General features: G+C 60.8%; 2 protein-coding genes across 2 annotated transcripts in view; one reads left to right on the top strand and one right to left on the bottom strand.

The window, feature by feature from the left end:
* Window positions 1-5,919, top strand: part of ABHD8 (abhydrolase domain containing 8) — a 9,942-nt gene extending 4,023 nt beyond the window's left edge. The window contains exons 4-7 of the mRNA XM_050985940.1: window positions 6-178; window positions 3,123-3,293; window positions 4,481-4,697; window positions 5,656-5,919. Of these exons, the coding sequence (XP_050841897.1) occupies window positions 6-178; window positions 3,123-3,293; window positions 4,481-4,697; window positions 5,656-5,805 (711 nt within the window). The 3' untranslated portion in view covers window positions 5,806-5,919. The remainder of the gene's footprint in view (window positions 1-5; window positions 179-3,122; window positions 3,294-4,480; window positions 4,698-5,655) is intronic.
* A 9,991-nt stretch (window positions 5,920-15,910) lies between these two features.
* On the bottom strand, window positions 15,911-24,112 carry CILP2 (cartilage intermediate layer protein 2). The gene is made up of 8 exons (XM_050986064.1): window positions 23,815-24,112; window positions 23,025-23,123; window positions 21,714-21,986; window positions 20,521-20,703; window positions 19,273-19,758; window positions 19,072-19,180; window positions 18,835-18,989; window positions 15,911-18,751 (listed from the first exon to the last, which is right to left on the bottom strand). The coding sequence occupies exons 1-8, from the start codon at window positions 23,963-23,965 to the stop codon at window positions 16,359-16,361; spliced, it is 3,849 nt and encodes a 1,282-aa protein (XP_050842021.1). The 5' UTR covers window positions 23,966-24,112; the 3' UTR covers window positions 15,911-16,358.
* Between the last annotated feature and the right edge of the window lie 2,771 nt (window positions 24,113-26,883).

Below are 26,883 nucleotides of genomic sequence, written 5' to 3'. Positions count from 1 at the left end.
GGGAGTTCTTCTCCAAGCTGGGTTACGAGGTGGTGGCGCCGGATTTGGCGGGGCACGGCTGCAGCTCGGCGCCGCCCGTGGCCGCCGCCTACACCTTCTACGCGCTGGCCGAGGACATGAGGGCCGTGTTCAAGCGCTACGCCAAGAAAAGGAACATCCTCATCGGGCACTCCTACGGGTAAGGGGATGGGAATAGGGTGGGATCAACATGGAAAATGGGAATGGACACAAACCCGGTGTTTTAGGGGTGTGGGGTTCCTGTTTTGGGGTTTTCCTGGGATTTGGAGCTCCACAATCCTTGGGTTCTGTTCAAGCGCTACGCCAAGAAAACGAACATCCTCATCGGGCACTCCTACGGGTAAGGGGCTGGGAACTGGGATCAACCTGGAAAATGGGAATGGACACAAACCCGGTGTTTTAGGGGTGTGGGGCTTCCTGTTTTGGGGTTTTCCTGGGATTTGGAGCTCCACAATCCTTGGGTTCTGTTCAAGCGCTACGCCAAGAAAAGGAACATCCTCATCGGGCACTCCTATGGGTAAGGGGCTGGGATCAACCTGGAAAATGGGAATGGACACAAACCCCATGTGTAGGGTTCCCATTTTGGGGGATTTGTCCCATTTTTCCTGGGATTTGGAGCTCCAGAATCCTTGGGTTCTGTTCAAGCGCTACGCCAAGAAAAGGAACGTCCTCATCGGGCACTCCTACGGGTAAGGGGATGGGAATGGGCTGGGATCAACCTGGAAAATGGGAATGGTCACAAATCCCAGGTTTTAGGGCTGTGGGGTTCCCATTTTGGGGGTTTCCTGGGATTCGGACCTCCACAATCCTTGGGTTCTGTTCAAGCCAAGAAAGGAACATCCTCATTGAGCATTCTTATAGGTGAAGGGGTGAGATCATCCCAAAAAATGGGAATGGACACAAATCCCAGGTTTTAAAGGTGTGGGGATCCCATTTGGGGGAGGTGGCCCAGTTATCCATGGTCGCCCATGTTTCCCTTTTCCATGGCGGCTCCCATTCGCGCCAAGGGGCCAAGGGGGATGCAAGTGGGGCCCAGGCGAACAGGGGCGCAGGGCCCCAGTGCGCGGCCCCAGGGGGGCAGCCCAGGGGCAGCCCAGGGGGCTGCCCAGGGGCGCCAGGGGGAGCCAGGGCGCGCCCAGGGGGGCCAGGGCGCAGGGGCCAGGGCGCCTCAGGGGAGCACAGGGGGGAGCATGGGGCAGCGCAGGTGGGCAGGGGCCCAGGGAGCAGGGGGAGGGGGCAGGCGCGCCAATTTTCTCTCCCATTTTTCTCCATTGTTCTCCCAGTGTTTATCCCATTTACCATCTCCCATTTTTACATCCCATTTTTAAGCCCATTTTTCTCCCATTTCTCCCATTGTTATCCCATTCTCCCATGACCCATGTCTCTCCCATTTTTCATCCCATTTTTCTCCCATTTTTCTCCCATTTTTTTCCCATTTTTCTCCCATTTTTCTCCCATTTCTCTCCCATTTCTCTCCCATTTTTCATCCCATTTTTCATCCCATTTTTCTCCCATTTCTCTCCCATTTTTCTCCCATTTCTCTCCCATTTCTCTCCCATTTTTCTCCCATTTCTCTCCCATTTTTCTCCCATTTTTCTCCCATTTCTCTCCCGTTCCTCCTGGCACTCAGAGCTCCTGGGTGCCCTTTGGGGTGGGCACCACCTCAGTGCCCAGCTAATCCCGAGAGGGAGGCTCCAGGGCAGGCACTATAAATAGGATAAGCCGGGATTAGGGCTCCTGATTAGGCACAGACTAACGAAGGAGCCGGGGCACCAGGGGGGCACCAGGGGGGCACCAGGGGGGCACCAAACCCTGCCCCAGAAGGGCTCTGGGGGCACCCAAAATGGGGGGGGGCTGCTGGAGCCTTGGGGTGGGGGAGGGGGGGGAGGGAGAGGAAAATCCCCTCGTGACCTGAGGGACACTGGCAGGGTGGCACAGGGACATGGCAGGGACAGCTTGGATGGGCAGGGACATGGCAGGGACATGGCAGGGACAGCTTGGGTGGGCATGGGACATGGCAGGGACATGGGACATGGCAGGGACATGGCAGGGACATGGCAGGGACAGCTTGGCATGGCCATGGGACATGGCAGGGACATGACAGGGACATGGCAGGGACAGTTTGGCATGGCAATGGGACAATTTCCACTGTCCCAAGGGGCTCCAAGGGACACTGCCAGGGGTGGCACAGGGACATGGGACAGGGACACCTCCCACTGTCCCAGGGTGCTCCAAGGGACAGTTCCAGGGATGGCACAGGGACAGGGACATGGGCAGGGACACCTGGGCATGGGCAGGGACATGGTGGGCATATAGGACATGGCAGGGACAGCTTGGATGGGCATGGGACATGGCAGGGACATGGCAGGGACAGCTTGGCATGGCCATGGGACACCTCCCACTGTCCCAGGGTTCTCCAAGGGACACTGCCAGGCTGGCACAGGGACATGGCACAGGGACACCAGGCCATGGCACTGGGTCACCTTCACCTGTCCCAAGCCCCACTGCCCCCTGCCCATCCCTGCCACTCTGGCACCCAGTGTCCCCATGTCCCCTCAGGGTGTCCTTCTGCCCCTTCCTGGCACAGGAGTGCCCCGAGGTGGCACCTGTACAAGGTGGTCACGATCAATACAATTAATATAATTAGTATAATTAATAATTAAAATAATTAAAATAATGAAAGCCAAGCACTCCACGGGTATTTTTAACCCTTTCAGGGTGTCCTACTGCCCCTTCCTGACTCACGAGTGCAATTTGACATAGGGATCACAGCAATAATAATTAAACTAATTAAGGAGCCAAAAATTTGTGGTTCTTTTTAACCCTTTCAGGGTGTCCTTCTGCCCCTTCCTGACTCACGAGTGCCCCCAGCTGGTGCACAAAGGGATCACACTCACTGCAATTAATATAATTAATAATTAAACAATTAAGGAGCCAACAATTTGTGGTTCTTGTTAACCCTTTCAGGGTGTCCTACTGCACCTTCCTGGCTCACGAGTGCCCCCAGCTGGTGCACAAAGGGATCACACTCAATATAATCAGTATAATTAATAATTAAAACAATTAAGAAGCCAACAATTTGTGGTTCTTTTTAACCCTTTCAGGGTGTCCTTCTGCACCTTCCTGGCTCACGAGTACCCCGAGCTGGTGCACAAGGTGATCATGATCAACGGCGGCGGCCCCACGGCGCTGGAGCCCAGCCTGTGCTCCATCTTCAACCTGCCCCCGTGTGTGCTGCACTGCCTGTCCCCCTGCCTGGCCTGGAGCTTCCTCAAGTGAGTCACCCGTGCCACCCCCGGGTCAGCCTGGCACTGCCAGGGGGCATCATGGCACTGCCAGCGGTGGGGGCTTCCTGTGCCCCCGTTGCTGCACTGCGTCCCCTGATGCTGGAGCTTCTCAAGGAGCACCCTGCCACCCCGGGTCAGCCTGGCACTGCCAGGGGGCATCATGGCACTGCCAGGGGGCATCATGGCACTGCCAGGGGTCTGGGGGCTTCCTGTGCCCCCGTGTGTGCTGCATTGCCTGTCACCCTGCCTGGCCTGGAGCTTCCTCAAGTGAGTCACCTGTGCCACCCCCAGGCACCTGTGCCACCCACAGGGCGTCCTGTGCCACCCATGGGGGGTCCTGTGCCACCCAGGGGTCAGCCTGGCAGTGCCACTGCCCAGGGAGGGGACACAGGGTGGCTTTTGGGCGGCTGGAATCTCCTGTCACCTCTCAGGGCACTCATGCCAGCAGTGCCACTCCGAGGGAGGGCACAGTGTGGCTTTTGGGGGACTGCAGGGCTGGGGCTCATCCTGGCACTGCCAACCTGAGGGAGGGGACAGAGTGTGGCCTTTGGGGGCCAGGGCCTTGTGCCACCACCCAGGGTCTCATCCTGGCACTGCCAACCTGAGGGAGGGGACACAGGGTGGTTTTTGGGGACCAGGATCTTGTGCCACCACCCAGGGTCTCACCCTGGCACTGCCACCCCAAGGGAGGGGACAGAGTGTGGCCTTTGGGGGCCAGGGTCTTGTGCCACCACTCGTGGGCTCACCCTGGCACTGCCACCCTGAGGGAGGTGACAGAGTGACTTTTGAGGGCTGCAATCTCCTGCCACCACCCAGGGGCTCACCCTGGCACTGCCACCCCAAGGGAGGTGACAGAGTGACTTTTGGGGGGCTGCAATCTCCTGCCACCACCCAGGGGCTCACCCTGGCACTGCCACCCTGAGGGAGGTGACAGAGTGACTTTTGAGGGCTGCAATCTCCTGCCACCACCCAGGGGCTCACCCTGGCACTGCCACCCCAAGGGAGGTGACAGAGTGACTTTTGGGGGGCCGCAATCTCCTGCCACCACCCAGGGGCTCACCCTGGCACCGCCACCCCGAGGGAGGTGACAAAGTGACTTTTGGGAGGGGCAGGGTCACTCCCCCTTGCTGCCAACCCCCTGAATTTCAAGCTGAGCCCCCTCCCCTCCGTGCCAGGGCCGGCTTTGCCCGCCAAGGTGCCAAGGAGAAGCAGCTGCTGAAGGAGGGCAACGCCTTCAACGTCTCGTCCTTCGTGCTGAGGGCCACCATGAGCGGGCAGTACTGGCCCGAGGGGGACGAGCTGTACCACGCCGAGCTGGCCGTGCCCGTGCTGCTGGTCCATGGCATGCACGACAAGTTTGTGCCCATCGAGGAGGACCAGAGGATGGCAGAGGTACCAGGCTGGCACCCCTGGAAGGGACTTTGGGGACTGTGCCCCCCTCTCAAATGTGGGGGGGCTGCTGAGGGGTCTTGGGGTGGGGAGGGAGGGGGGGAGGGGGGGATCCTCTGGTGATACAAGGGACACTGGCAGGGTGGCACAGGGATGGGCAGGGACAGATTGGCATGGGCAGGGATGTGGCAGGGACAGCTTGGCATGGGCAAGGATGTGGCAAGGACATGGGACACAGTCAGGGACATGGAAAGGACACCTTGGCATGGGCAGGGATGTGGCAGGGACATGGGACACAGGGACAACTTGGCATGGGCAGGGACACCTCCCACTGTCCCAGGGTGCTCCAAGGGACAGTTTCAGTTCTAGGGATGGCACAGGGACAGGGACATGGGACAGGGACATGGGACAGGGACATGGCAGGGACGCCTTGGCATGGGCAGGGACACTTGGGCACGGACAGGAACATGGCAGGGACATGGGCAGGGACGCCTTGGCATGGGCAGGGACATGGATGGGGACATGGCAGGGACATGGGACAGGGGCACCTTTGCATGGGCAGGGACGCCTTGGCATGGACAGGGACACAGGCAGGGACATGGAAGGGACACCTTGGCGTGGGCAGGGACACCTTGGCATGGGCAGGTACATGGATGGGGACATGGCAGGGACATGGGCAGGGACACCTTGGCATGGACAGGGACAGTGCTCCAAGGGACAGTTCCAGGGATGGCACAGGGACATGGCAGGGACATGGGACACAGGGACACCCTCCACTGTCCCAGGGTGCTCCAAGCCCTGCCAGGGACACTCCCTAGGAGGGGACAGGGTGACTTTGGAGGGCTGGGGCAGGGCTGGGGCTCATCCTGGCCCTGCCACTAGTCAGGGAGGGGACAGAGTGGCTTTTGGGGACTGGTGCCACCTCGGGGGGGGGGGTCTCACGGTGTCGCTGTCCCCGCAGATCCTGCTGATCGCCTTCCTGAAGGTGATCGACGAGGGCAGCCACATGGTGATGCTGGAGTGCCCCGACACGGTGAACACGCTGCTGCACGAGTTCGTCCTCTGGGAGCCCGACACGCCCGCGGCCCGCGGCGACGGCGACACCAAATGAGGGCCAGCGACACGCGGGGACAGCGGGCTGGCTGTCCCCGCGGCAGAGGCGGAGCGCGGAGCGGGCTCGGCCCAGGCGCCAGCCCGGTTTGTGCCCGGGGCCGGGCGAGGAGGAGCCCCGGGCTGCGGTGGCAGCGCCGGGAGAGGAGCGCGGAGAGCCGGGGACAGCGGGGACACGGCCGGTCCCCAACCCCGACAGGACAGCGGGGACACGGCCGGTCCCCAACCCCTGGGGACAGCGGGGACACGGCTCGGCCGGTCCCCAACCCCGACAGGACAGCGGGGACACGGCACGGCCTGTCCCCAACCCCTGGGGACAGCGAGGACACGGCTCGGCCGGTCCCCAACCCCGACAGGACAGCGGGGACGCGGCCGGTCCCCAACCCCGACAGGACAGCGGGGACACGGCACGGCCGGTCCTCAACCCCACACATGTCACAGCCGGTCCCCAACCCCGGACGTGCCACACCTGGACACGCCACACCTGGTCCCTGGACGCCGGACATGTCACACCGAGTCCCCAACAGCAGGGACACGGCACGGACGGTCCCCAACACCGGACACGACACGGACGGTCCCCAAACACCGGGCACAGCAGGGACACGGCACGGACAGTCCCCAACACCGGACACGCCACCCCCGGTCCCCAACCCCGGCGCTGGAGCGGCTCCGTCCCGGTTTTTTTGTCGCCGTCGTTGTCATTCCCGCACACAGCGACACCGGGGGACATCGGGAGGAGGCGGCGACACCGGGAGGACACGGAAGGACCCGGGGACACCGGGAGTGTCCCCGCAGGGATTTTTGGGGCGGTTTTGAGGAGAATCCAGAGGCTCCCCCCCCCCCCGTCGGGGTTTGCCCGGATTTTGGGGGTTCCTGGTGGGGTTCGGCAGCTCCTGCTGGGATGAGGAGGAGGAGGAGGAGGATGAAGATCCCCGGGCTCACGGCGTGTCCCCAGTGCCACCACGGCCACGTCCCCGCTGCCACCAGCGCGTTTAGGGCAGAGACCCTCGGGATCCAACCCCGGGACAGCGGGACCCCCATTCCCGGGATTCCCGGTGATGATTCCCGGTGGAGATTCCCGGTGATGATTCCCGGGATTCCCGGTGATGATTCCCAGAGATTCCCGGTGGAGATTCCCGGAGATTCCCGGTGATGATTCCCGGTGGAGATTCCCGGTGATGATTCCCGGGATTCCCGGTGATGATTCCCAGAGATTCCCGGTGGAGATTCCCGGAGATTCCCGGTGATGATTCCCGGTGGAGATTCCCGGTGATGATTCCCGGGATTCCTGATAATTCCAGCCGGTTCCGCGGGATCCCGGAGCGCCCGATCCCCCCCGATCCCCCCCTCCTGTACCCCCCCCCCCCGCCCCATTCCCGGGAGCCGGGCACGGCTGCAGGAGCCACCCGAGGATGTCGCCGGTGCCACCCGCAATGCCACGCGGTGCCACCTGTCACCCCGCCCCCAAAATTCCCGACATTTAAACCAAAGAAGGCGCCGACCCCACGGACACCTCCCCCCTGTCCCTTGTCCCCACACGGGGCTGGCACCGCACCGAGGAGCTCCGGGGACCCCGCAATGTCCCCGCGGATGTCCCCAGGGTGTCCCCTGTGCCAGCCCCGCCCGCCGCTGTCTCATAATGAGAATTTTACCCCAAAAATGCCACGCGCGGGCCGTGGGGTCACAGCTCTGTCCCCTCCCTCCGGGAGCCACACTCCTGTCGCGCTGCCACCCCCGCTGCCACCGCCGTGCCCGTGCCAGGACCCAGTAAAGCCGTGCTGAATGCCAGGTGTGCCAACCCGTGCCAGGACCTGTGTAAAGCCGTGCTAAATGCCAGGCGTGCCAACCCGTGCCAGGACCTGTGTAAAGCCGTGCTGAATGCCAGGCGTGCCAACCCGTGCCAGGACCTGTGTAAAGCTGTGCTGAGTGCCAGGCGTGCCAACCCGGGCCAGTGAAACCGTGCTGAGTGCCAGCCGTGCCAACCCGTGCCAGGACCTGTGTAAAGCTGTGCTAAATGCCAGCCTGTGCCATGGCACCCACTAAAGCTGTGTTGAGTGCCAGGCGTGCCAGTAAAGCCGTGCTGAATGCCAGGGGTGCCAACCCGGGCCAGGACCCAGTAAAGCAGCGTGCTGAGTGCCAGCCCGGGCCAGTGAAACCGTGCTGAGTGCCAGGCGTGCCAACCCGGGCCAGTACAGCCGTGCTGAGTGCCAGGCGTGCCAACCCGGGCCAGTGAAACCGTGCTGAGTGCCAGGCGTGCCAACCCGTGCCAGTGAAACCGTGCTGAGTGCCAGGCGTGCCAACCCGGGCCAGTACAGCCGTGCTGAGTGCCAGGCGTGCCAACCCGTGCCAGTACAGCCGTGCTGAGTGCCAGGCGTGCCAACCCGTGCCAGTACAGCCGTGCTGAGTGCCAGCCGTGCCAACACGGGCCAGTACAGCCGTGCTGAGTGCCAGGCGTGCCAACCCGTGCCAGTACAGCCGTGCTGAGTGCCAGGCGTGCCAACCTGTGCCAGTACAGCCGTGCTGAGTGCCAGCCGTGCCAACCTGTGCCAGTACAGCCGTGCTGAGTGCCAGCCGTGCCAACCTGTGCCAGGACCTGTGTAAAGCCGTGCTGAATGTCAGCCGTGCCGTGTTTGGTGTCACCCTGGGGCATTCAGTGTCACCCCGGGGTGCTGAGGGTGGCCCGGGGGTGTCCCCAAGCCTCTCCTGGCACGGTGCAGGACGAGGACACCCTGGTGCCACACGGCCCCAGCCAGCGGCCACAGGCCTGGGGGTGGGCACGGGGACAAGGGTGGCACCCACCGGGACGGGGGACAGCCCCGGGACCCCCTGAGTGTGCTGGGAGAGTTGGGGGCTCTGGGGTTGGGAATGGGGATGGGGGATTTGGGAATGGGGGATTTGGGAATGGGGGATTTGGGGTCGGGGATGCGGATTTGGGGTCGGGGATGGGGATTTGGGGTCAGGGATGGGGATTTGGGATCAGGGATGGGGATTTGGGGTCAGGGATGCGGATTTGGGGTCAGGGATGCGGATTTGGGGTCGGGGATGCGGATTGGGGTCGGGGATGGGATTTGGGGTCGGGGATGCGGATTTGGGGTCGGGATGGGATTTTGGGGTCGGGATGGGATTTGGGGTCAGGGATGCGGATTTGGGGTCGGGGATGGGGATTTGGGGTCAGGGATGGAGATTTGGGGTCGGGGATGCGGATTTGGGGTCTGAGATGGGGATTTGGGGTCAGGGATGCGGATTTGGGATCAGGGATGGGGATTTGGGGTCAGGGATGCGGATTTGGGGTCTGAGATGGGGATTTGGGGTCAGGGGATGCGGATTTGGGGTCAGGGATGCGGATTTGGGGTCAGGGATGCGGATTTGGGGTCGGGGATGCGGATTTGGGGTCTGGGATGGGGATTTGGGGTCGGGGATGCGGATTTGGGGTCGGGGATTTGGCGTTGGGGATTTGAGGTGACGCCATCACGGCCGATGACGTCACGCACAGGGGGCAGGGCCAAGCCGCTCAGCGCCCCCCAGTGGCCAAAACTGGCACTGCCCAGTGCCACCAGTGCCACCAACGGCGCCTCGGTCCCCGCGACCTGGAGGGGACACAGGAGGGGACACAGGGCCAGGAGTGAGGACACAGGGCCAAGACAGGGGACACAAGAGGTGACAAAGGGTCACGAGAAGTGACACAAGAGGGGACACAAGAGAGGACACAAGAGAGGACACAGGACAGGGACAGGGGACACGAGAGGGGACACAAGAGGTGACACAGGGCCAGGGGAGGTGACACAAGAGGTGACACAGGCTGAGGACAGGTGGCACAAGAGGGGACACAGGGCCAGGGGAGGGGACACAGGGCCAGGGGAGGGGACACAGGGCCAGGACAGGGGACACAAGAGGGGACACAAGAGGGACACAGGGCCAGGACATAATGAATATGCATGAGCCCACTGGTTGATCTATGAATATGCAAATTATCCGAGGATTAAAAATCCCAAATTTTGGAGAGGAGCTCTGATAATTTCGCACTTTTGGGAGATTGGATCCCAAAAAGTTTCCTCGAGTTTAAATTGTCTTTAATTCTTTAATTTCTTTCTTTTTTCTTTCCGTGCCTCAGTTTCCTCCTCTCCAAATCCTGGGGGGAACCTCGGGCACCCCAAACCGGGCACGGAGCCCTGGCACCTTCCTCCCTGCCCATCCCAAAAATATCCCTAAAATATCCTCAAAACATCCCCAAAAATACCCCAAAATAGCCCAGAAAAGTGTCCCCAAAATCCCCTAAAAATATCCCCAAATATCCCCAAAAATCCCCCAAAAGTATCACAGAAATATCCCCAAAATCCCCTAAAAATATCTCCAAATATCCCCAAAAATCCCCCAAAATAGCCCAAAATATCCCAGGAAAGTATCCCCAAAATCCTCTAAAAATTTCCTCTAAATACCCCAAAATACCAAAAAAAATTCCCCAAAAATCCCCCCAAAAATAAAATAAAATAAAGCAAAATAAAGTAAAATAAAGAGTAAAATAAAATAAAATAAAGTAAAATAAAATAAAATAAAATAAAATAAAATAAAATAAAATAAATAATAAAATGAAATAAAAGAAAAGAAAAATAAAATAGTTTGAAGAAACATGAATGGATTGGGGATTTTTTGGGATTTTGGGGTTTTTGGGACTTTTGGGATTTTTGGGATTGGGGATTTTTTTTGGGGATTGGGATTTTTGGGATTTTTGGGATTTTTGGGATTTTTGGGATTGGAGATTTTTGGGGTTTGGGGATTGGGGTTTTTGGAATTAGGGATTTTTGGGGATTGGGATTTTTGGGAGTTTTGGGATTTTTGGGAGTTTTGGGGTTTTTGGGATCAGGGTTTTTGGGATCAGGGACTTTTGGGGGATTGGGGATTTTGGGGTTGGGCATTTTTGGGATTGGGAATTTTTGTGATCGAGAATTTTGGGATCGGGGATTTTTGGGATTTTTGGGGTTGGGGATTTTAGGGCATCAGGGATTTTTGGGATCGGGGTTTTGGGGATTGGAGATTTTGGGATTGGGGATTTTTGGGGATTTTTGGAGTTGGGGATTTTTTGGGAATTGGGATCGGGGGTTTTAAGATTCGGGATTTTTGGGGATTGGAGATTTTGGGATTGGGGTTTTTTTGGGATCAGGGATTTTTGGGGTCAGGGTTTTCCCCTCTTGGCCAGACGGGCTGGGATGGCACAGCTGGGATGGCACAGCTGGAGTGGCACAGCTGGGATGGCACAGCTGGAGTGGCACAGCTGGGGTGGCACAGCTGGGATGGCACAGCTGGCATTGAACAGCTGGAATGGCACAGCTGGAATGGCACAGCTGGGATGGCACAGCTGGAGTGGCACAGCTGGACTGGCACAGCTGGAATGGCACAGCTGGACTGGCACAGCTGGAATGGCACAGCTGGACTGGCACAGCTGGAGTGGCACAGCTGGGACGGCACAGCTGGAGTGGCACAGCTGGGATGGCACAGCTGGGATGGCACAGCTGGGATGGCACAGCTGGAACGGCACAGCTGGAGTGGCACAGCTGGATGGCACAGCTGGACTGGCACAGCTGGGATGGCACAGCTGGGATGGCACAGCTGGAATGGCACAGCTGGGATGGCACAGCTGGGATGGCACAGCTGGAGTGGCACAGCTGGAGTGGCACAGCTGGGGTGGCACAGCTGGGATGGCACAGCTGGACTGGCACAGCTGGACTGGCACAGCTGGAATGGCACAGCTGGAATGGCACAGCTGGAACGGCTGGAACGCTCTGGGTTGGGATCCCCAGGGATTCCCTGGTTTGGGGTTTCTGGAATGTTCCAATCTGGGGTCCCCAAGTATGATCCAGGTCAGGATTCCCAAGAATTCCCAGATTTTGGGGTCCCCCAGAATGATCTAATTTAGGATTCTCTGATTTGGGGTTTCTGGAATGCTCCAGTTTGGGATTCCCACGAATTCCCAGTTTTGGTGTTTCTGGAATGTTCCAATTTGGGATTCCCAGGAATTCCCAGTTTTGGGGTCCCCAGGGATTCCATTCCCAGTTTTGGGGTCCCCAGGGATTCCCAGATTTGGGATTTCTGGAATGTTCCAATTTGGGGTCCCCAAGGATTCCCAGTTTTAGGGTCCTCAGGGATTCCCGGATTTGGGGTCCCCAGGGATTCCCAGATTTGGGGTTTCTGGAATGTGCCAATTCAGCATTCCCAGGAATTTCCAGTTTTGGGGTCCCCAGGGATGGGGTGTTCAGATTTGGGGTCCCCAGGGATTCCCAGATTTGGGATTTCTGGAATGTTCCAATTTGGGATCCCCAGGAATTCCCACATTTGGGGTCCCCAGGGATTCCCAGATTTGGGATTTCTGGAATGTTCCAATTCAGCATTCCCAGGAATTCCCAGTTTTGGGGTCCCCAGGGATTCCCAGATTTGGGGTTTCTGGAATGTTCCAATTTGGGATTCCCAGATTTGGGGTTCCCAGAAATTCCCAGATTTGGGATTTCTGGAATGTTCCAATTTGGGATTCCCAGGGATTCCCAGATTTGGGGTCTCCAGGGATTCCCAGAGTTGGGGTTTCTGGAATGTTCCAATTCAGCATCCCCAGGAATTCCCAGATTTGGGATCCCCAGGGATTCCCAATTTTGGGGTCCCCAGGAAAGCCCAGATTTGGGATTTCTGGAATGTTCCAATTTGGGATTCCCAGGGATTCCCAGATTTGGGGTCCCCAGGGCTGCCCCATTTGTGGCCAGGTCCCTCACAGGAGATCCCAAACCCTCCCCCCACCCCGTTCCCTCCCATCCCGATTTATTTTTGGGTTCATTTCTCTCTATTTCGGGCCTTTCCAGCTGCATCCTTTTATCCTTTCCACCCAGAACCTGTCATTACATTTTCCATTCTTTCAAAAAAATAAATTCAATTTTTTTTTTTTTCACCAAAAAAAAAAAAAAAAACCCCAACAAAAGCCTCTTCCCAGGGGCCTTTCCAGCTCCTCATTCCCAAAATATCCCCTTAAAAAAAAACCCCAAAAAAATCAAAATAAAACCCCAAATCCTTCCACTCCCCCTTCCCCGTGGGGTTTTTGGGATGCTGTAGGAGGTGGGGATATCCCAAAAAAACCTCTCTGAGTTCCCGACCTGCTGACAAATCCTTTTCCAGGTTTGTTTTTTTTTTTTGGGATTTGGCCATCCCAAATTGCCGGGGCGGGGCTCCCGTTCCCTTCCCCCTCCCCCTCTCTGCTATTCCCGTTTGGAATGGGGCCGGAAATGGGGGGAAAAAAAAAAAAAGATATTTTTTTTTTTCGGATTTTTTTTCTCATCTCGATTTTTTCCTTCTCTCCCGGATCCTCCAAGGATTTAAATCCACCCCAAAATCCACGGCCGGGACCTTGCAGGGAATCCTCGCTCCACATTCCATTAAAAAAAAACCCAAAATCCCCCAAAAATCCCCCCGGGATTTCCCATCCCACAAATCGCTGTCCTTGGGATTGGGGGTCACCCCTTCCTGCCTCTCTTTTTTTGTTATTTTTGCCATTTCCCCCCTTTTTATCCCCTTTTTTTCTCCCATTTCCCCCCTTCTTTTTTGCCCTTTTTTGCCCTTTTCCCCCTTTTTCCCCCTTTCCCCCTTTTTTTCTCTTCCCCCCTTTTTTCTCCCTTTTTCCCCCCTTTTTTTGCCATTTTCCCCCTTTCCCCCCTTTTTCCCCCCTTTTTTCCCTTTTTCCCCCCTTTTCCCCTTTTTTCCCTTTTTCCCCTTTTTTCCCCCCTTTTTTCCCCCTTTTTTCCCATTTCCCCCCTTTTTTCTCCCATTTTCCCCCTCTTTTTTTGCCCTTTTCTCCCTTTTTTTCTCTCCCCCCCCCTTTTTTTTTCTCCCATTTTCCCCAATTTTCCTCCTCTTTTTTCCCATGTGGAATTCCTGCATTCCCCCGTGGAATTCCTGCATTCCCCCATGGAATTCCTGCATTCCCCCATGGAATTCCTGCATTCCCCCGTGGAATTCCTGCATTCCCCCATGGAATTCCTGCATTCCCCCGTGGAATTCCTGCATTCCCCCGTGGAATTCCTGCATTCCCACATTCCCACGTGGAATTCCTGCAGGATCCAGGATAAGGAAAATCCAGAATAGGGAAAATGGAGGACGAGGAAAATCCAGGATAAGGAAAATTCAGACTAAGGATAACCCAGGAAAAGGAGAATCCAGGGTTGGGGAAAATCCAGGATAAGGAGAACCCAGAAAAGGGAAAATCCAGGATAGGAAAAAATCCAGGATAAGAAAAATCCAGGATAAGGAGAATCCAGGATGGGGAAAATCCAGGATAGGGAAAATCCAGAATAAGGAAAAATTCGGGATAGGAAAAATCCAGGACAGGGAAAATCCAGGATAAGGAAAATTCAGGACAAGGAAAATCCAGGATAGGAAAAATCCAGGATAAGGAGAACCCAGGATAGGAAAAATCCAGGATAGGAAAAATGCAGGACTGGGGAAATCCAGGATAGGGAAAATCCAGGATAAGGAGAACCCAGGACAGGGAAAATCCAGGATGGGGAAAATCCAGGATAAGGAAAATTAAGAATAAGGATAACCCAAGACAGGGAAAAACCAGGATAAGGAAAATCCAGGACAGGGAGAAAGAATAATGCAGGAGCAGGAGGAAAAATCCAGGACGGAATCGGACAAGGAGATTCCAGGACAAGGAAAATAAAATCCAGGATAGGAAAAATCCAGGTTAAGGAAAATCCAGGATAAGGAAAATTCAGAATAAGGATAACCCAGGATAAGGAAAAATCCAGGATAAGGAGAACCCAGGATGAGGAAAATGCAGGATAAGGAAAAATCCAGAATAAGGAAAATTCAGGATAAGGAGAACCCAGGACAGGGAAAATCAAGGATAGGAAAAATCCAAGATTGGGGAAAATCCAGGATAAGGAAAATTCAGAATAAGGAGAACCCAGGATAGGAAAAATCCAGAATAAGGAAAATTCCAGAATAAGGAAAAATCCAGGATGAGGAAAATCCAGGATAAGGAAAAATCCAGGATAGAAAAAATCCAGGACAGGGAAAATTCAGGATAAGGAAAAATCCAGGACAGGGAAAATTCAGGATAGAAAAAAATCCAGGATAGGGAAAATCCAGGATAGAAAAAATCCAAGACTGGGGGAAATCCAAGATAAGGAAAATTCAGAATAAGGAGAACCCAGGATAGGGAAAATCCAGGATAGGAAAAATCCAAGACTGGGGGAAATCCAAGATAAGGAAAATTCAGAATAAGGAGAACCCAGGATAGGAAAAATCCAGGACGAGGAGAATCCAGGACAAGAAGAACCCAGGGAAAAACAACACGACGGGTGGGGGGAATCCAGGCCAGGGAGCCGCCAGATTTTTGGGAAGGAGCGGCTGGAACGACACCTCGCCGTGGAATCTCAACATTCCAGGTGCCTCCTCCCCATCCCCCGCCGCCGCTGCGGCCTCCGGCGGGACCGGGCCAAGGAACCCCCCCGGGAGCCCCCGCGCCCCCGTTTTGATGCCGAATCCAGCGAGAAGAGTGGAAAAAAAAAAGGGTGGAAAAATGCCTGGCCGGGGCCAGGGAGGTTTGGAGAAGGGAAATGTTGTCCCGGGTTTGGCCCCATAAACGCCGCCTGTTCCATTACAGCATCCGCGCCTGGCACGGCCGAGAAAAGAGAGGGGGGGACACCCAAAAATAACCCCGCTGGGGACACCCGGGTGGCAGCAGGACAGTGCCATCCCCCCCGCCCGCCACACCCGGTGCTGGTGGCTTGGCACAGCTCGGTGCCAGTGTCCCCACCCTGTCCCGGCTGCCACGTCCCGTTGGCACCGTGCCCTCCCCAGCCGATGCCAGCCCGGTTCAAAGCAAACAGCAGCGGTCGGGACGGTGCTACCGAACGGGGGCAGGGTTTGGGGACAACGGGGACAATCGGGGGGGGGGACAGGAGAGGCTGGACCCCCCCTCAGGGTGGCGGAGAAGCCCAGCAGCCAGGCGGGTGTAGGAGAATTGTATATTTTATAATAAATAATGTACAAATCCGCCCGAATCCGGGCAGGCCCCGGTGGCCGAGGTGACGCGGGGTGGGTGGGGGGGGTGGCACCGACCCCCCCGGGTGAGGGTGGCACAGCAGAGAGGGGGAGTTTTATCCGCGTTTCTCCCCCAAAAAATCCCAATTCTGTGGGATTTGGGGGTGAAAGCAGCGCCCCCAACTCCCGGCTCGGGCACAGCGGGGCCGCGCCGGTGGCACCGGGCACAGAACCGGGCTGGGACCCCCTTGCCATGCCCGCCCCTCTCCCGGTTTGCCCCCACCCCCTCTTTAATTCCTTTTATTTCCATCCCCTCCGCGGCACCTCGGGAGGGGTTGAGCACCAAGAGGAGGCAGCGACAGCACCGGGGTGGGGGGGGGAGGTGGCGGGACCCCCTCCCCACGTCCCCACCGCCCCCCGCGCCCCGCTCCGCGTGTCCCCCCCAAATCCTTCGGGCGTTATAAATGAGCGCGGCCAAAAGCGACGGGGAAAGGAGGCGACAAAGCCGAGCCGGGGAGGGGACACGGAGGCCACTCAGGGCTGTCCCCGCGGCCGGCCCGGTCTCCGCTGGCTGCTGGGGGTCCGGCGGGTGGTCGAGGGTCCAGAGGGGGTTCCAGAGGTGAAGTCCATCACCTCGGGGGGAGCGCGGCGCAGCTCGGAGCTGCCCATCTCCCTGCGGATCTCTGCCAGAGCCTCGGCCGGGGCTCTCAGCAGGCGCTGGAAGAGGCTCTCCCTGCCCTCCGGCCGCTCCTGGCACTCGAAGGTGACAGCCGTGCCCTCGCCCGCCCTCATCTCCCTGGAGAAGCCATCCGAGGTGCCCGCGAAGCAGCGGCCGATGGCGATTTCCTTGGCCAGCCGCGGGTTCTGGTCCGTCACGGTGTAGATGCCGTAGTTGTGGCCCAGCGGGTCCAGCGGGGCCAGCATGGAGAAAGCCCCGGTGTGGTTGTTGTCGGCCAGCGGAGGGTGGCGGCTCAGGTAATCCCGCAGCAGCGCGTTGATGGCCGTGCGGCGACAGCTGCCCTGGGGCACCACGGACACCAGGGTCCTGTCAGCCAGGCTCTGGTCGAAGAGCATCCCGCCGCACTTGAACTCCACGCAGGCTCCCGAGGTGTCATCCAGCAGAGGGTCCCGCACGCTCCGGCTGTCCCGCAGCCCGTAGAGCTGGCCCCGAGTGCGGGGGTGGCTGCCTCCGACATTCCTCGACCTCACCATGTACTCCCGCGGCCCCTCCAGCCGCACCTTGATGAAACACGCCCGGAACTCCTGCGGGTTGGGCCACCACGCCAGGTAGTCACCGGTCCAGGAGGTGACATCGCTCTCTTTAAAGGGCACCACGTTGTACTCGTACTTGTCCACCTCCACGCGGTAGAAGCGCAGGTGGTTGGCGCTCACCGGCGCCTCCTCGCACTCCCGCAGGCTCCGGTAGGAGTAGACGGGGCCGTTGTTCTCGTCCGCGTTGTCGGGGTCGGGTTTGGCCACGTTGATCTGGAACGCCGTCTTCTTCAGCGCCGCGTCCTCGTGGTCCGAGCGGCGGTAGCCCAGCTTGCCCAGGTAAGGCTGTGCCACCCCCACGGCGTTGGGGTTCAGCTTGGGGCTGGAGGCCACGGCTTCCAGCTCCTCTCCGCCCAGCGTGGCCGTCACCAGGGCCGCGTAGGCGTCGGGGCGCCGGGCATCGCAGAAGGCGGGCAGGCAGGCGCCGTTGGGGCCGGTGACGGCGCTGTCGAAGCGGCCCCAGGCCCGTGGGTTGCTGGGGAAGCCGGGCTGAGGCTCCAGGTTGATGAGATTCACCACCACCCCTTCCAGCTGCTCGTAGGGGTTGAATTTCTCGTTGCTGTAAGCCCTGACCTTGACGAAGCAGCGGCGATCCTCGGGCACGTCCAGGTTGAAGAGGCGCCGCTCGCGGATCTCCAGGTTGCCCACCAGGAATGTCCTCTCCTCCCTTTTCCTCCTGTCGCCACCCTCATCCGGCCGCAGCACCGCCTCCTCCTCCCACAGGCCGCTCTCGGGGTTCAAGGACCACAGCTTCATCTTCTGCAGGTGCTCGGCCATCCACACCTGCCCCGCGTCCATCCTCACCTGCACGGGCCCCGCCTGCAGCGCCGCGCCGCTGGCGCCCTCGCGGAAATCCACGGCGAACATGCCGTAGGTGCGCAGGGGCACGATGTCCCCCTCGGCATCGGCGAAGCTCAGGTCGCTGGAGGCCGTGCTGGCAGTGCCCACATCCCTGGGGTCCACGAAGGTGACGCTGGCCTTGACGGTGCCGTTGAAAACCTCCCCGGATGGTTTCAGGAAGGTTCCGGCCGGCAGCAGCAGCTCCCCGACGGGCTCCCGGCCGCCGGCATCGCCCAGGGGGATGGCGTTGCTGCGCCCCCCGTCCAGCTCCACCGGCTCCTTCTTGCGCAGCATCTTCACCTCCTGGTACACGGCTCCACCCCGCCGGTCGAAGGGCAGCACCTTGACGGCGTCCACCAAGCGCTGCTGGCCGTCCACGAAGCGAGTGACCAAGCGCTGCGTGTCGGGTGGCACCTCGATGGTGAAGGAGCCCTGGTAGCCGGTGATGCCCACCTTCCTAGCCCCGAGGAAGATGTGGCCGAAGCGCAGCGGTTCCCCGGTATCGGCCGCCGTCACCCGGCCCCGCACCAGCACCCGGGGCTGGGCACAGGGCCCGCAGCCGCACTCTGCCACCACCTTGAGGGGCAGCACGGAGCCGGCACATGGCACCTGCCGCAGCTCCATCCTCCGCACCCCGCAGCACAGCCCCGACTCCCTCCCGCAGCCCGAGGGCTCGGAGGGGCCCCCCGGGCACGGCGAGGCCGGGCAGCGCCCCACGTTGTAGTAGCGGGAGCCGTTGGCATCCTGCGGGCACTCGCTGGGCAGCTCCACCAGGCTGGGCTCCGGTTCCGCCCTGCAGCTCTGCTGGCCCGGGGCTGGGGGCACGGAGGGGAGGGGGGCGTTAGAGGGGTCAGAGGGGGGTCTCGCCACCCCGGAGGGACCCCCCGTGCTCGCTCACCCAGCACGGTGAGCTGCGCGGGCGCCGAGCGGATGGCGCCCGCCTCGGAGCTGGCTTTGCAGTGGTAGGTGCCAGCCTGCTCCGGTGCCAACCCCCGCAGTGCCAGGCGGCCGCTGCTGCGCTCCTTCCCCTCCAGCAGCGTCCCGTTGTGGTACCTGCGGGGACAGGCGACAGGCGACAGGCTCAGAGGGGACAGTGCCACCACCGCCACCCCTCGTGCCCGCTGTGCCAGCTCACCAGTAATATTTTTGGGGCGCGGGGGTGCCCGAGGCTTTGCAGCAGAAGGTCACGTCCTGCCCGGCCTCCCTCACCCTGGCAGCGGGCTGCAGCACCATGTAGGGCTTCTCTGCCAAGGGCGAGAGGGGCAGCGAGCCCATGGGCACCCCCTGCTCGCCCCCAGGGGTGCCCCAAAATCTGCCCCCCCCTCCTCCTTCTCACCGAGCCGCCGCAGCCTCAGGTGCGCCTCGGCCACGCCCGAGCCGTTGGTGACAACGATGGGTGCCAGCCCCGGGGCGAAGCCATCGCGGTGGGCACTGAGGTTGGCAGCGGGGCCCGGGCACAGCCCCGAGACCGTGAAGTGCCCGCGGGCATCGCTGCGGGCCAGCAGCACGGCCGGGAGACCCTCCAGGTACACGCGGGCACCCGGCAGTGCCACCCCGGCCGATGTCACCACGGTGCCCCGCAGAGTGTGCCCGGGGCAGCCCGAGGGGGGCTCGGAGCCCGCGGGCAGCGGGGGCACCACCGAGGGGGCACCGGTGGGGTTACCTGGGCACGGGGACGGGTGACATTTCTGCACCTCGGTGGCACGGCCGGGACACGGCGGGGTCTTGGCGGTGCGGCAGCTCCGGCGCCTGGCACGGGTGCCCGAGCGGCCGCAGGTGCGGGAGCAGGGACCCCAGGTGCCCCACTCCGTCCAGGTGGGCTCTGAGGGGACATTCCCGGTGGCAATGGTCACCGAGACCCGTGCGGCCACCCCCGGGTCACACCCGCGGCAGAGCAGCCAGAGGTGGGTGACACCAGGTGGCACCAGGTGGCACCAGGTGGCACCAGTGGCATCAGGTGGATTTTCACACCTGCTCCTGCTGTGGGGGCTGAGAGGGGTCCTTGGAGAGACCCCTGTCCTTGGCACAGCCCAGTGCCACCCCACGGCTATCTTCAGGTGCCACCCCCAGGCCGTGCCCTCTCCCCAGCAGCCCCCGAGGACAGGCAGGGCTCAGGTGCCACCCCCACCCTGTGTCCCCACCCCAGCAGCCCCCAGGGGTTGGCACCGCGGGGTCTGGGGTCCTTACCCGCCACCCCCACCCCGTGCCCCCTCCCTGGCAGCCCCCGGGGGTTGGCACCGCGGGGTCTGGGGCCTACCCCGTGCCCCCTCCCCGGCAGTCCCCGGGGGTTGGCACGGCGGGGTCTGGGGGTCCTTACCCACCACCCCCACCCCGTGCCCCCTCCCTGGCAGCCCCCGGGGGTTGGCACGGCGGGGTCTGGGGTTCTTTACCCACTACCCCCACCCCGTGCCCCCTCCCCAGCAGCTCCCCGAGTGCACCAGCGGGTTTCAGGTGCCACCCCCACCCCGTGCCCCCTCCCCGGCAGCCCCCAGGGGTTGGCACCGCGGGGTCTGGGGGTCCTTACCCACCACCTCCACCCCGTGCCCCCTCCCTGGCAGCCCCCGGGGGTTGGCACGGCGGGTACCTGGGCAGTGCCCGTTGCTGCAGGGTCGCCGCTCGGTGGCCTTGCCGCGGCACCGGAGCTCCCGGAGCGGGGCCGGGCTGCGGGCACTGCCACAGCGGCGGGAGCGGCTCTGCCAACCGCGGGTGCCACAGGCGCTGCTCGGGCAGGGGCTCCAGGGCGACCAGTGCGACCAGTACACGTGATCTGCGGCATACTGGGAGTGACTGGGGCGGGCCACGGCAGCCCAGGGGTTAAACGGGGGGAAACGGCCCCGCCCACAGCCCAGGTGGGGTCGGGAGGGACGCGGGTGAGATAAAGGTGTGGCCCAGGTGTGCCCAAGGTGTGCCCCAGGTGTGCCCCGGGTGTGCCCCAGGTGTGGCCCAGGTGTGCCCCAGGTGTGCCCCGGGTGTGCCCCGGGTGTGCCCAAGGTGTGCCCCAGGTGTGCCCGAGGTGTGCTCGAGGTGTGGCCCAGGTGTGGCCCAGGTGTGCTCCAGGTGTGGTCCAGGTGTGCCCCGAGTGTGCCCCAGGTGTGCCACAGGGGTGGCCCAGGTGTGCCCCAGGTGTGCCCCCGGGTGTGCTCCAGGTGTGCCCCGGGTGTGTCCCGGTGTGCCGGAGGTGTGGCCCAGGTGTGGCCCAGGTGTGCCCAAGGTGTGTCCCGGGGTGCCCCAGGTGTGCCCCAGGTGTGCCAGAGATGTGCCCCATGTGTGCCCCAGATGTGCCCCAGGTGTGCCCCAGATGTGCCCCAGGTGTGCCCCGGGTGTGCCCCAGGTGTGCCCCAGGTGTGCCCCAGGTGTGCCCCAGGGGTGCCCCGGTGTGCTCAGATGTGCCCCGGGTGTGGCCCTGGTGGCCGGGGTGTGCCCCAGGTGTGCCCCGGGTGTGGCCCAGGGGTGCCCCAGGTGTGCCCCAGGTGTGGCCCAGGGGTGCCCCAGGTGTGCCCCAGGTGTTCCCCCAGGTACCCCAGGTACCCCCCAGGTACCCCAGGTGTGCCCCAGGTACCCCCCAGGTGCCCACTCACCCAGCAGGCACAGGAAGCGCACGTGGCAGTTGGCACAGGCGGTGCCCCCCAGGTACCCCCCAGGTGCCCCCCAGGTGCCCCCCAGGTGCCCCCCACTCACCCAGCGGGCACAGGAAGCGCACGTGGTAGTTGGCACAGGCGGTGCCCCCAGGTGCCCCCCAGGTGCCCCCCCCAGGTGCCCCAGGTGCCCCCCACTCACCCAGCGGGCACAGGAAGCGCACGTGGTAGTTGGCACAGGCGGTGCCCGCGGGCTGCTCGCGGTGCAGGCAGCGGAAGCCGCGCTCGGGGCTGGCACGAACCACCTGGCCCTGTGGCCCGGGCGGGTGCCAGCCGGGGCTGCGCGCCTGGATGGCCACGGGCCGGGCACAGAGGAGGTGCCCGAAGCGGGCACGGATGGCTGCCAGGCTCTCGTGGTCACCGTCACCGCCGGGGTGGTCGATGTCAAACCAGGGGGTCCAGGCGGCGCCCTTGCCTGGGGGAGGGGACGGCTTGGGGACAGCTTGGGGACAGCTTGGGGATGGGTTGGGGATGGCATGGGGACAGTTTGGGGTGGTTGGGACAGTTGGGGACAGCTTGGGATGGTTGGGGACGGCATGGGGCAGCTTGGGACAGCTTGGGGACAGCTGGGGACAGCTTGGGATGGTTGGGGATGGCTTGGGGACGGGTTGGGATGGTTGGGGACAGTTGGGGACAGCTTGGGGACGGTTGGGGACGGCATGGGGACGGGTTGGGACAGTTGGGGACAGTTTGGGACAGTTTGGGGTAGTTGACGTTGGGGGATCTGGGATGGTTGGGGCATGGCTTGGGGCAGCTTGGGGATGGTGGGGACAGCTGGGGACAGGTTGGGGATGGTTGGGGACAGGTGGGGTGGTTGGGGACAGCTTGGGACAGCTTGGGGTCGGGTGAGGGACGTTGGGGACAGCTTGGGGTCATGAGGCAGCCTGGGGACAGTTTGGGGACAGCTTGGGGTGGTTGGGGATGGTTGGGACAGCTTGGGGACAGCTTGGGATGGTTGGGGACAGCTTGGGGTGGTTGGGGACAGCTTGGGGTGGTTGGGGACAGCTTGGGATGGTTGGGGACAAGTCAGAGATGGCTGGGGATGGGTTGGGATGGTTTGGAACAGCTTGGGGACAGCTGGGGGATGGTTGGGAATGGTTGGGGACAGTTGGGGACACGGAGGGCAGAGGCTGCGGGGACAGAGGTCACCTCGGAGGGGCTGGGGGGGTGGGGATGGCCAAAGGGACAGAGGGAGGGACACGGGGTGGGTGGGGGCTCTGGGGACAGGTGTGACCCCAGGGGACACGGCAGGGTGGTCACCACTGAGGGTCACCCGGGGGGGGGGTGGCATGTGCCAGGCCCTGTCCCCAGCCCCATGGCAATGTCACAGTGGTCACCACCAGTGTCCCGTGGGGGCGGCACAGGGCGGGCAGTGCCTTGGGGACACTGAGGGGACAGGACAGGGTGGGGACACTGAGGGGACAGGACAGGGTGGCCCTCGGGGTGGCCTCACCTGCCGTGCCCAGGTCCAGCCCCTCCAGGTCGGGGGTGCCCTTCCAGGGCTTCCCGCCCGTGCCAGCCTTGCCCGGCTGCGAGTCGTTCTCCAGCGGCTCTGGGGACACGCGGGTGGCACTGCCACATTCCCGGGTGACAGACCCACCCTGTCCCTGTCCCCTGTCCCTGTCCCCCACCCCTGTCCCCATCGCCTGTTCCCATCCCTGTCCCCTCTCCTGTCCCTGTCCCCTCTGTCCCTGTCCCCATTGCCTGTTCCCATCCCTGTCCCTGTCCCTGTCCCTGTCCCTGTCCCTGTCCCTGTGCCCTCTCCTGTCCCCTCTGTCCCCATCCCTGTCCCTGTCCCTGTCCCCTGTCCCTCTCTCCAGCCCCGTGATCCCGGGAAGGACAAAATTCCCCACCCCCATCCACCCCTCCCCCTTGGCAGGTGCCAGCGGTCCCACCCGAACCTGTGCCACCACCCTGTGCCACCACCCCCTGTCACCACCCTGTGCCACCGCCCTGTGCCACCGTCCCATCCTCACCCCATCCCCCTTTCATTCCCACTGGGAATCCCAAAACCCCAGAGGCACAAAAACCCCAAACCCCAAATCTGAAACTGCGAACTGCAAATCCCCAAACCCTGACCCCAAACCCCAAACCCCAAACCCCAAACCCAAACCCAACCCCAAACCCCAATTCCCCAATTCCCCACAAACCCAAACCCAAAACCAACCCCAAACCCCAAACCCAAACCCAAACCCCAACCCCAAACCCCAAACCCCAAACCCAAACCCAAACCAATCCCTTACCTGCCACCCTGGCAGCGTACGAGTCTCCCAGCACCGCCAGCACCGCCAGCAGCTGTGCCAACCGTGCCATCCGTGCCACCCGTGCCAGCTGTGCCACCCGTGCCATCCGTGCCATCCGTGCCACCCGTGCCACCCGTGCCATCTGTGCCATCCGTGCCACCGGTATGATCCGTGCCAGCTGTGCTGGTCGTGCCAGTTGTGCCAGCTGTTCCAGCGGTGCCAGTCGGGCTGGCTGTTCCAGCTGTGCCAGCGGTGCCAGCGGTGTCAGCCGTGCCAGCTGTGCCAGCGGTGCCAGCGGTGCCAGCTGTTCCAGCTGTGCCCGCGGTGCCAGGGCCGCTCCGGGCGAGCGCGGCCGCCGCGGGCCCGGCCCCGCTTTTATGGCAGCGGCGCGCGGGGCAGCGGAGGAGCCCGGAGGGGATGGGAGGGAGGGAGGGAGGGAGGGGGGAGGGAGGGAGGGAGGAGACATCGGGAATCGGAAATGCCGGGAATGGAAAGAAATGTGGGGATAAAAATAGCGGGAAAATGAAAATATCGGGGGGGAAATAACGGGGAAAATAAAAATATGGGGGTGAAAGTAACGGGAAAATGAATAGGGGGGAAAGTACCGGGAAAATAAATTGGGGGGAAAATAAAGGGAAATAAAAATATGGGAGTCAAAATACCGAGAAAATGAAATATGGGGGGGAATAACGGGGAAATAAAAATATGGGGGTGAAAATAACGGGGAAATAAAAATATCGGGGGGAAAAATAACGGGGGAATGAAAATATCGGGGTGAAAGTACCGGGAAAATAAAAATATGGGGGTGAAAATAACGGGAAAATAAAAATATGGGGAGTAAAATACCGGGAAATAAAAATCGGGTGAAAATAAGGGGGGAGAAAATATGGGGGATAAAATAACGGGATAAAATATCGGGGTGAAAATAACGGGGGAAATAAAAATGGGGTGAAATAGCGGGGAAATGAAAATATCGGGGGGGGGAAGGGGGGAAATGAAAAATATCGGGGTGAAAATATCGGGGGAATAAAATATGGGGTTAAATGGGGGGAAATGAAAATATTGGGGATAAAAATACCGGGAAAATAAAAATATGGGGGGGGGGAATAAAGGGAAAATAAAAATATGGGGATAAAAATACCGGGAATAAAATATGGGGGATAAAAGTATGGGAAAATAAAAATATCGGGGTGAAAATAACGGGAAAATAAAAATATTGGGGTGATAAAAATATGGGAAATAAAAATATGGGGGAATAAAGTATGGGAAAATGAAATATGGGAAAAATGAAAGGTGGGAAAAATAAAATATGGGGAAAAATAAAAATACGGGGGAAATGAAATATGGGAAAATGAAAATATGGGGGGGGGAATACGGGGGAAAGGAAATATGGGGAATAAAAAAGGGAAAATAAAAATATGGGGGAATAAAAAAAAGGGAAAATAAAAATATGGGGGAATAAAAAAAAGGGAAAATAAAAATATGGGGGAATAAAAAAAAGGGAAAATAAAAATATGGGGGAATAAAAAAAAGGGAAAATAAGAATTGGAAGCTGCCGGGGAAATAAAAACTGCCGGGGAGGTGAAAATACAGGGAATAAAATACAGGGAAAATAAAAATAAGGGACAAATAAAAACTAAAAAACTCCTGGAAAAATAAAAACTGAAAACATTCAGGGGAAATCAAAACACGGGGAAAACAAAAAGGGCAAAGGGCACCGGGGGCACCGGGGGCACCGAGGGCACCGGGGGGCACCGAGGGCATTGGGAGGGACTGGGAGGGAACTGGGATGGACTGGGATGGACACCGGGGGGCACCGGGGGGCACCGGGGGGCACCGGGGGCCATTGGGAGGGACTGGGAGGGAACTGGGATGGACTGGGATGGACTGGGGGGCACCGGGGGGCACCGGGGGCATTGGGAGGGACTGGGAGGAGCTGGGGGGCACCGGGGGGCACCGGGGGGCACCGGGAGGGCACCGAGGGCATTGAGAGGAACTGGGATGGACTGGGATGAACTGGGGGACACCGCGGGGCACCGGGGGCACTGGGAGGGCACCGGGAGGGTACCGGGGGCATCGTGGGGCACCGGGGGCATTGGGAGGGACTGGGAGGGAACTGGGATGGACTGGGGGGCAGCGGGGGGCACCGGGAGGAACTGGGATGGACTAAGGGGGCACCGGGGGCACCGGGAGGGCACCGGGAGGGCACCGGGGGCACAGAGGGGCACTGCGAGCACCGGGGGGCACCGGAGAGCACTGGGAGGGACTGGGAGGGACTGGGAGGGACTGGGGGGCACTGGGGACACCGGGGAGCAACGGGGGACACTGCGAGCTCCGGGGGGCACCGGAGAGCACCGGGAGGAACTGGGAGGAACTGGGAGGGACTGGGGGGCACCGGGGACACAGGAGGGCACAGGGGGGCACAGGGGGCACCGGGAGGGCACCGGGGGGGGTTTGGGATCAGCGGCCCCGGCGCGCGGAAATCCCGGCGCATTCCCGGCATTCCAGCGGCTCCGAGAGACCCCCGGGAGCGGAGGGGGACAGAGGGGACAGAGGGGACAGAGGGACAGAGGGGACAGCGGGGACAGAGGGGACAGAGGGGACAGTCCCCAGGGGTGGCTCGTCACCCTCAGGGACATCCCCGTGCTCTGGGGTGGTTCCCGTGTCCCTTTCCTGGGATTTTGGGGGGGTTTGGTGGCACTTTGGTGGCATTTTGGTGGCATTCCGGTGGCATTGCAGCCCCGCGGGTGGGGGACAGGAGGAGGTGACACTGCTCTGTCCCCAGCAGAGGTGGTGGCGCTGCCAGAGGGGGTCAGGCAAGGTGCCCCAGGGGTGCCGGACATGTCCCCAACCCAAGGCCACCAAGGTCCCCCTGTCCCCATCTCCAAAGGGACACCAGCTGAGGGACACCAGCGCTGCGGCTCGGGGGTGACAGGGCCACCAGAGGGTGACAGGGCCACCAAGGGGGGTGACAGGGCCACCAGGGGGTGCCAGGGCCACCAGGGGGGTGACAGGGCCACTAGGGGGTGGTGACAGGGCCACCAGGGGAGTGACAGGGCCACCAGGGGA

This window comes from Serinus canaria, chromosome 28 (assembly GCF_022539315.1).
Source record: "Serinus canaria isolate serCan28SL12 chromosome 28, serCan2020, whole genome shotgun sequence".
In the NCBI taxonomy this organism is placed as follows: Eukaryota; Metazoa; Chordata; class Aves; order Passeriformes; family Fringillidae; genus Serinus; species Serinus canaria.
The sequence above is the reverse complement of the archived record's forward strand: the minus strand, read 5'-3'. Positions and strand labels throughout refer to the sequence as shown.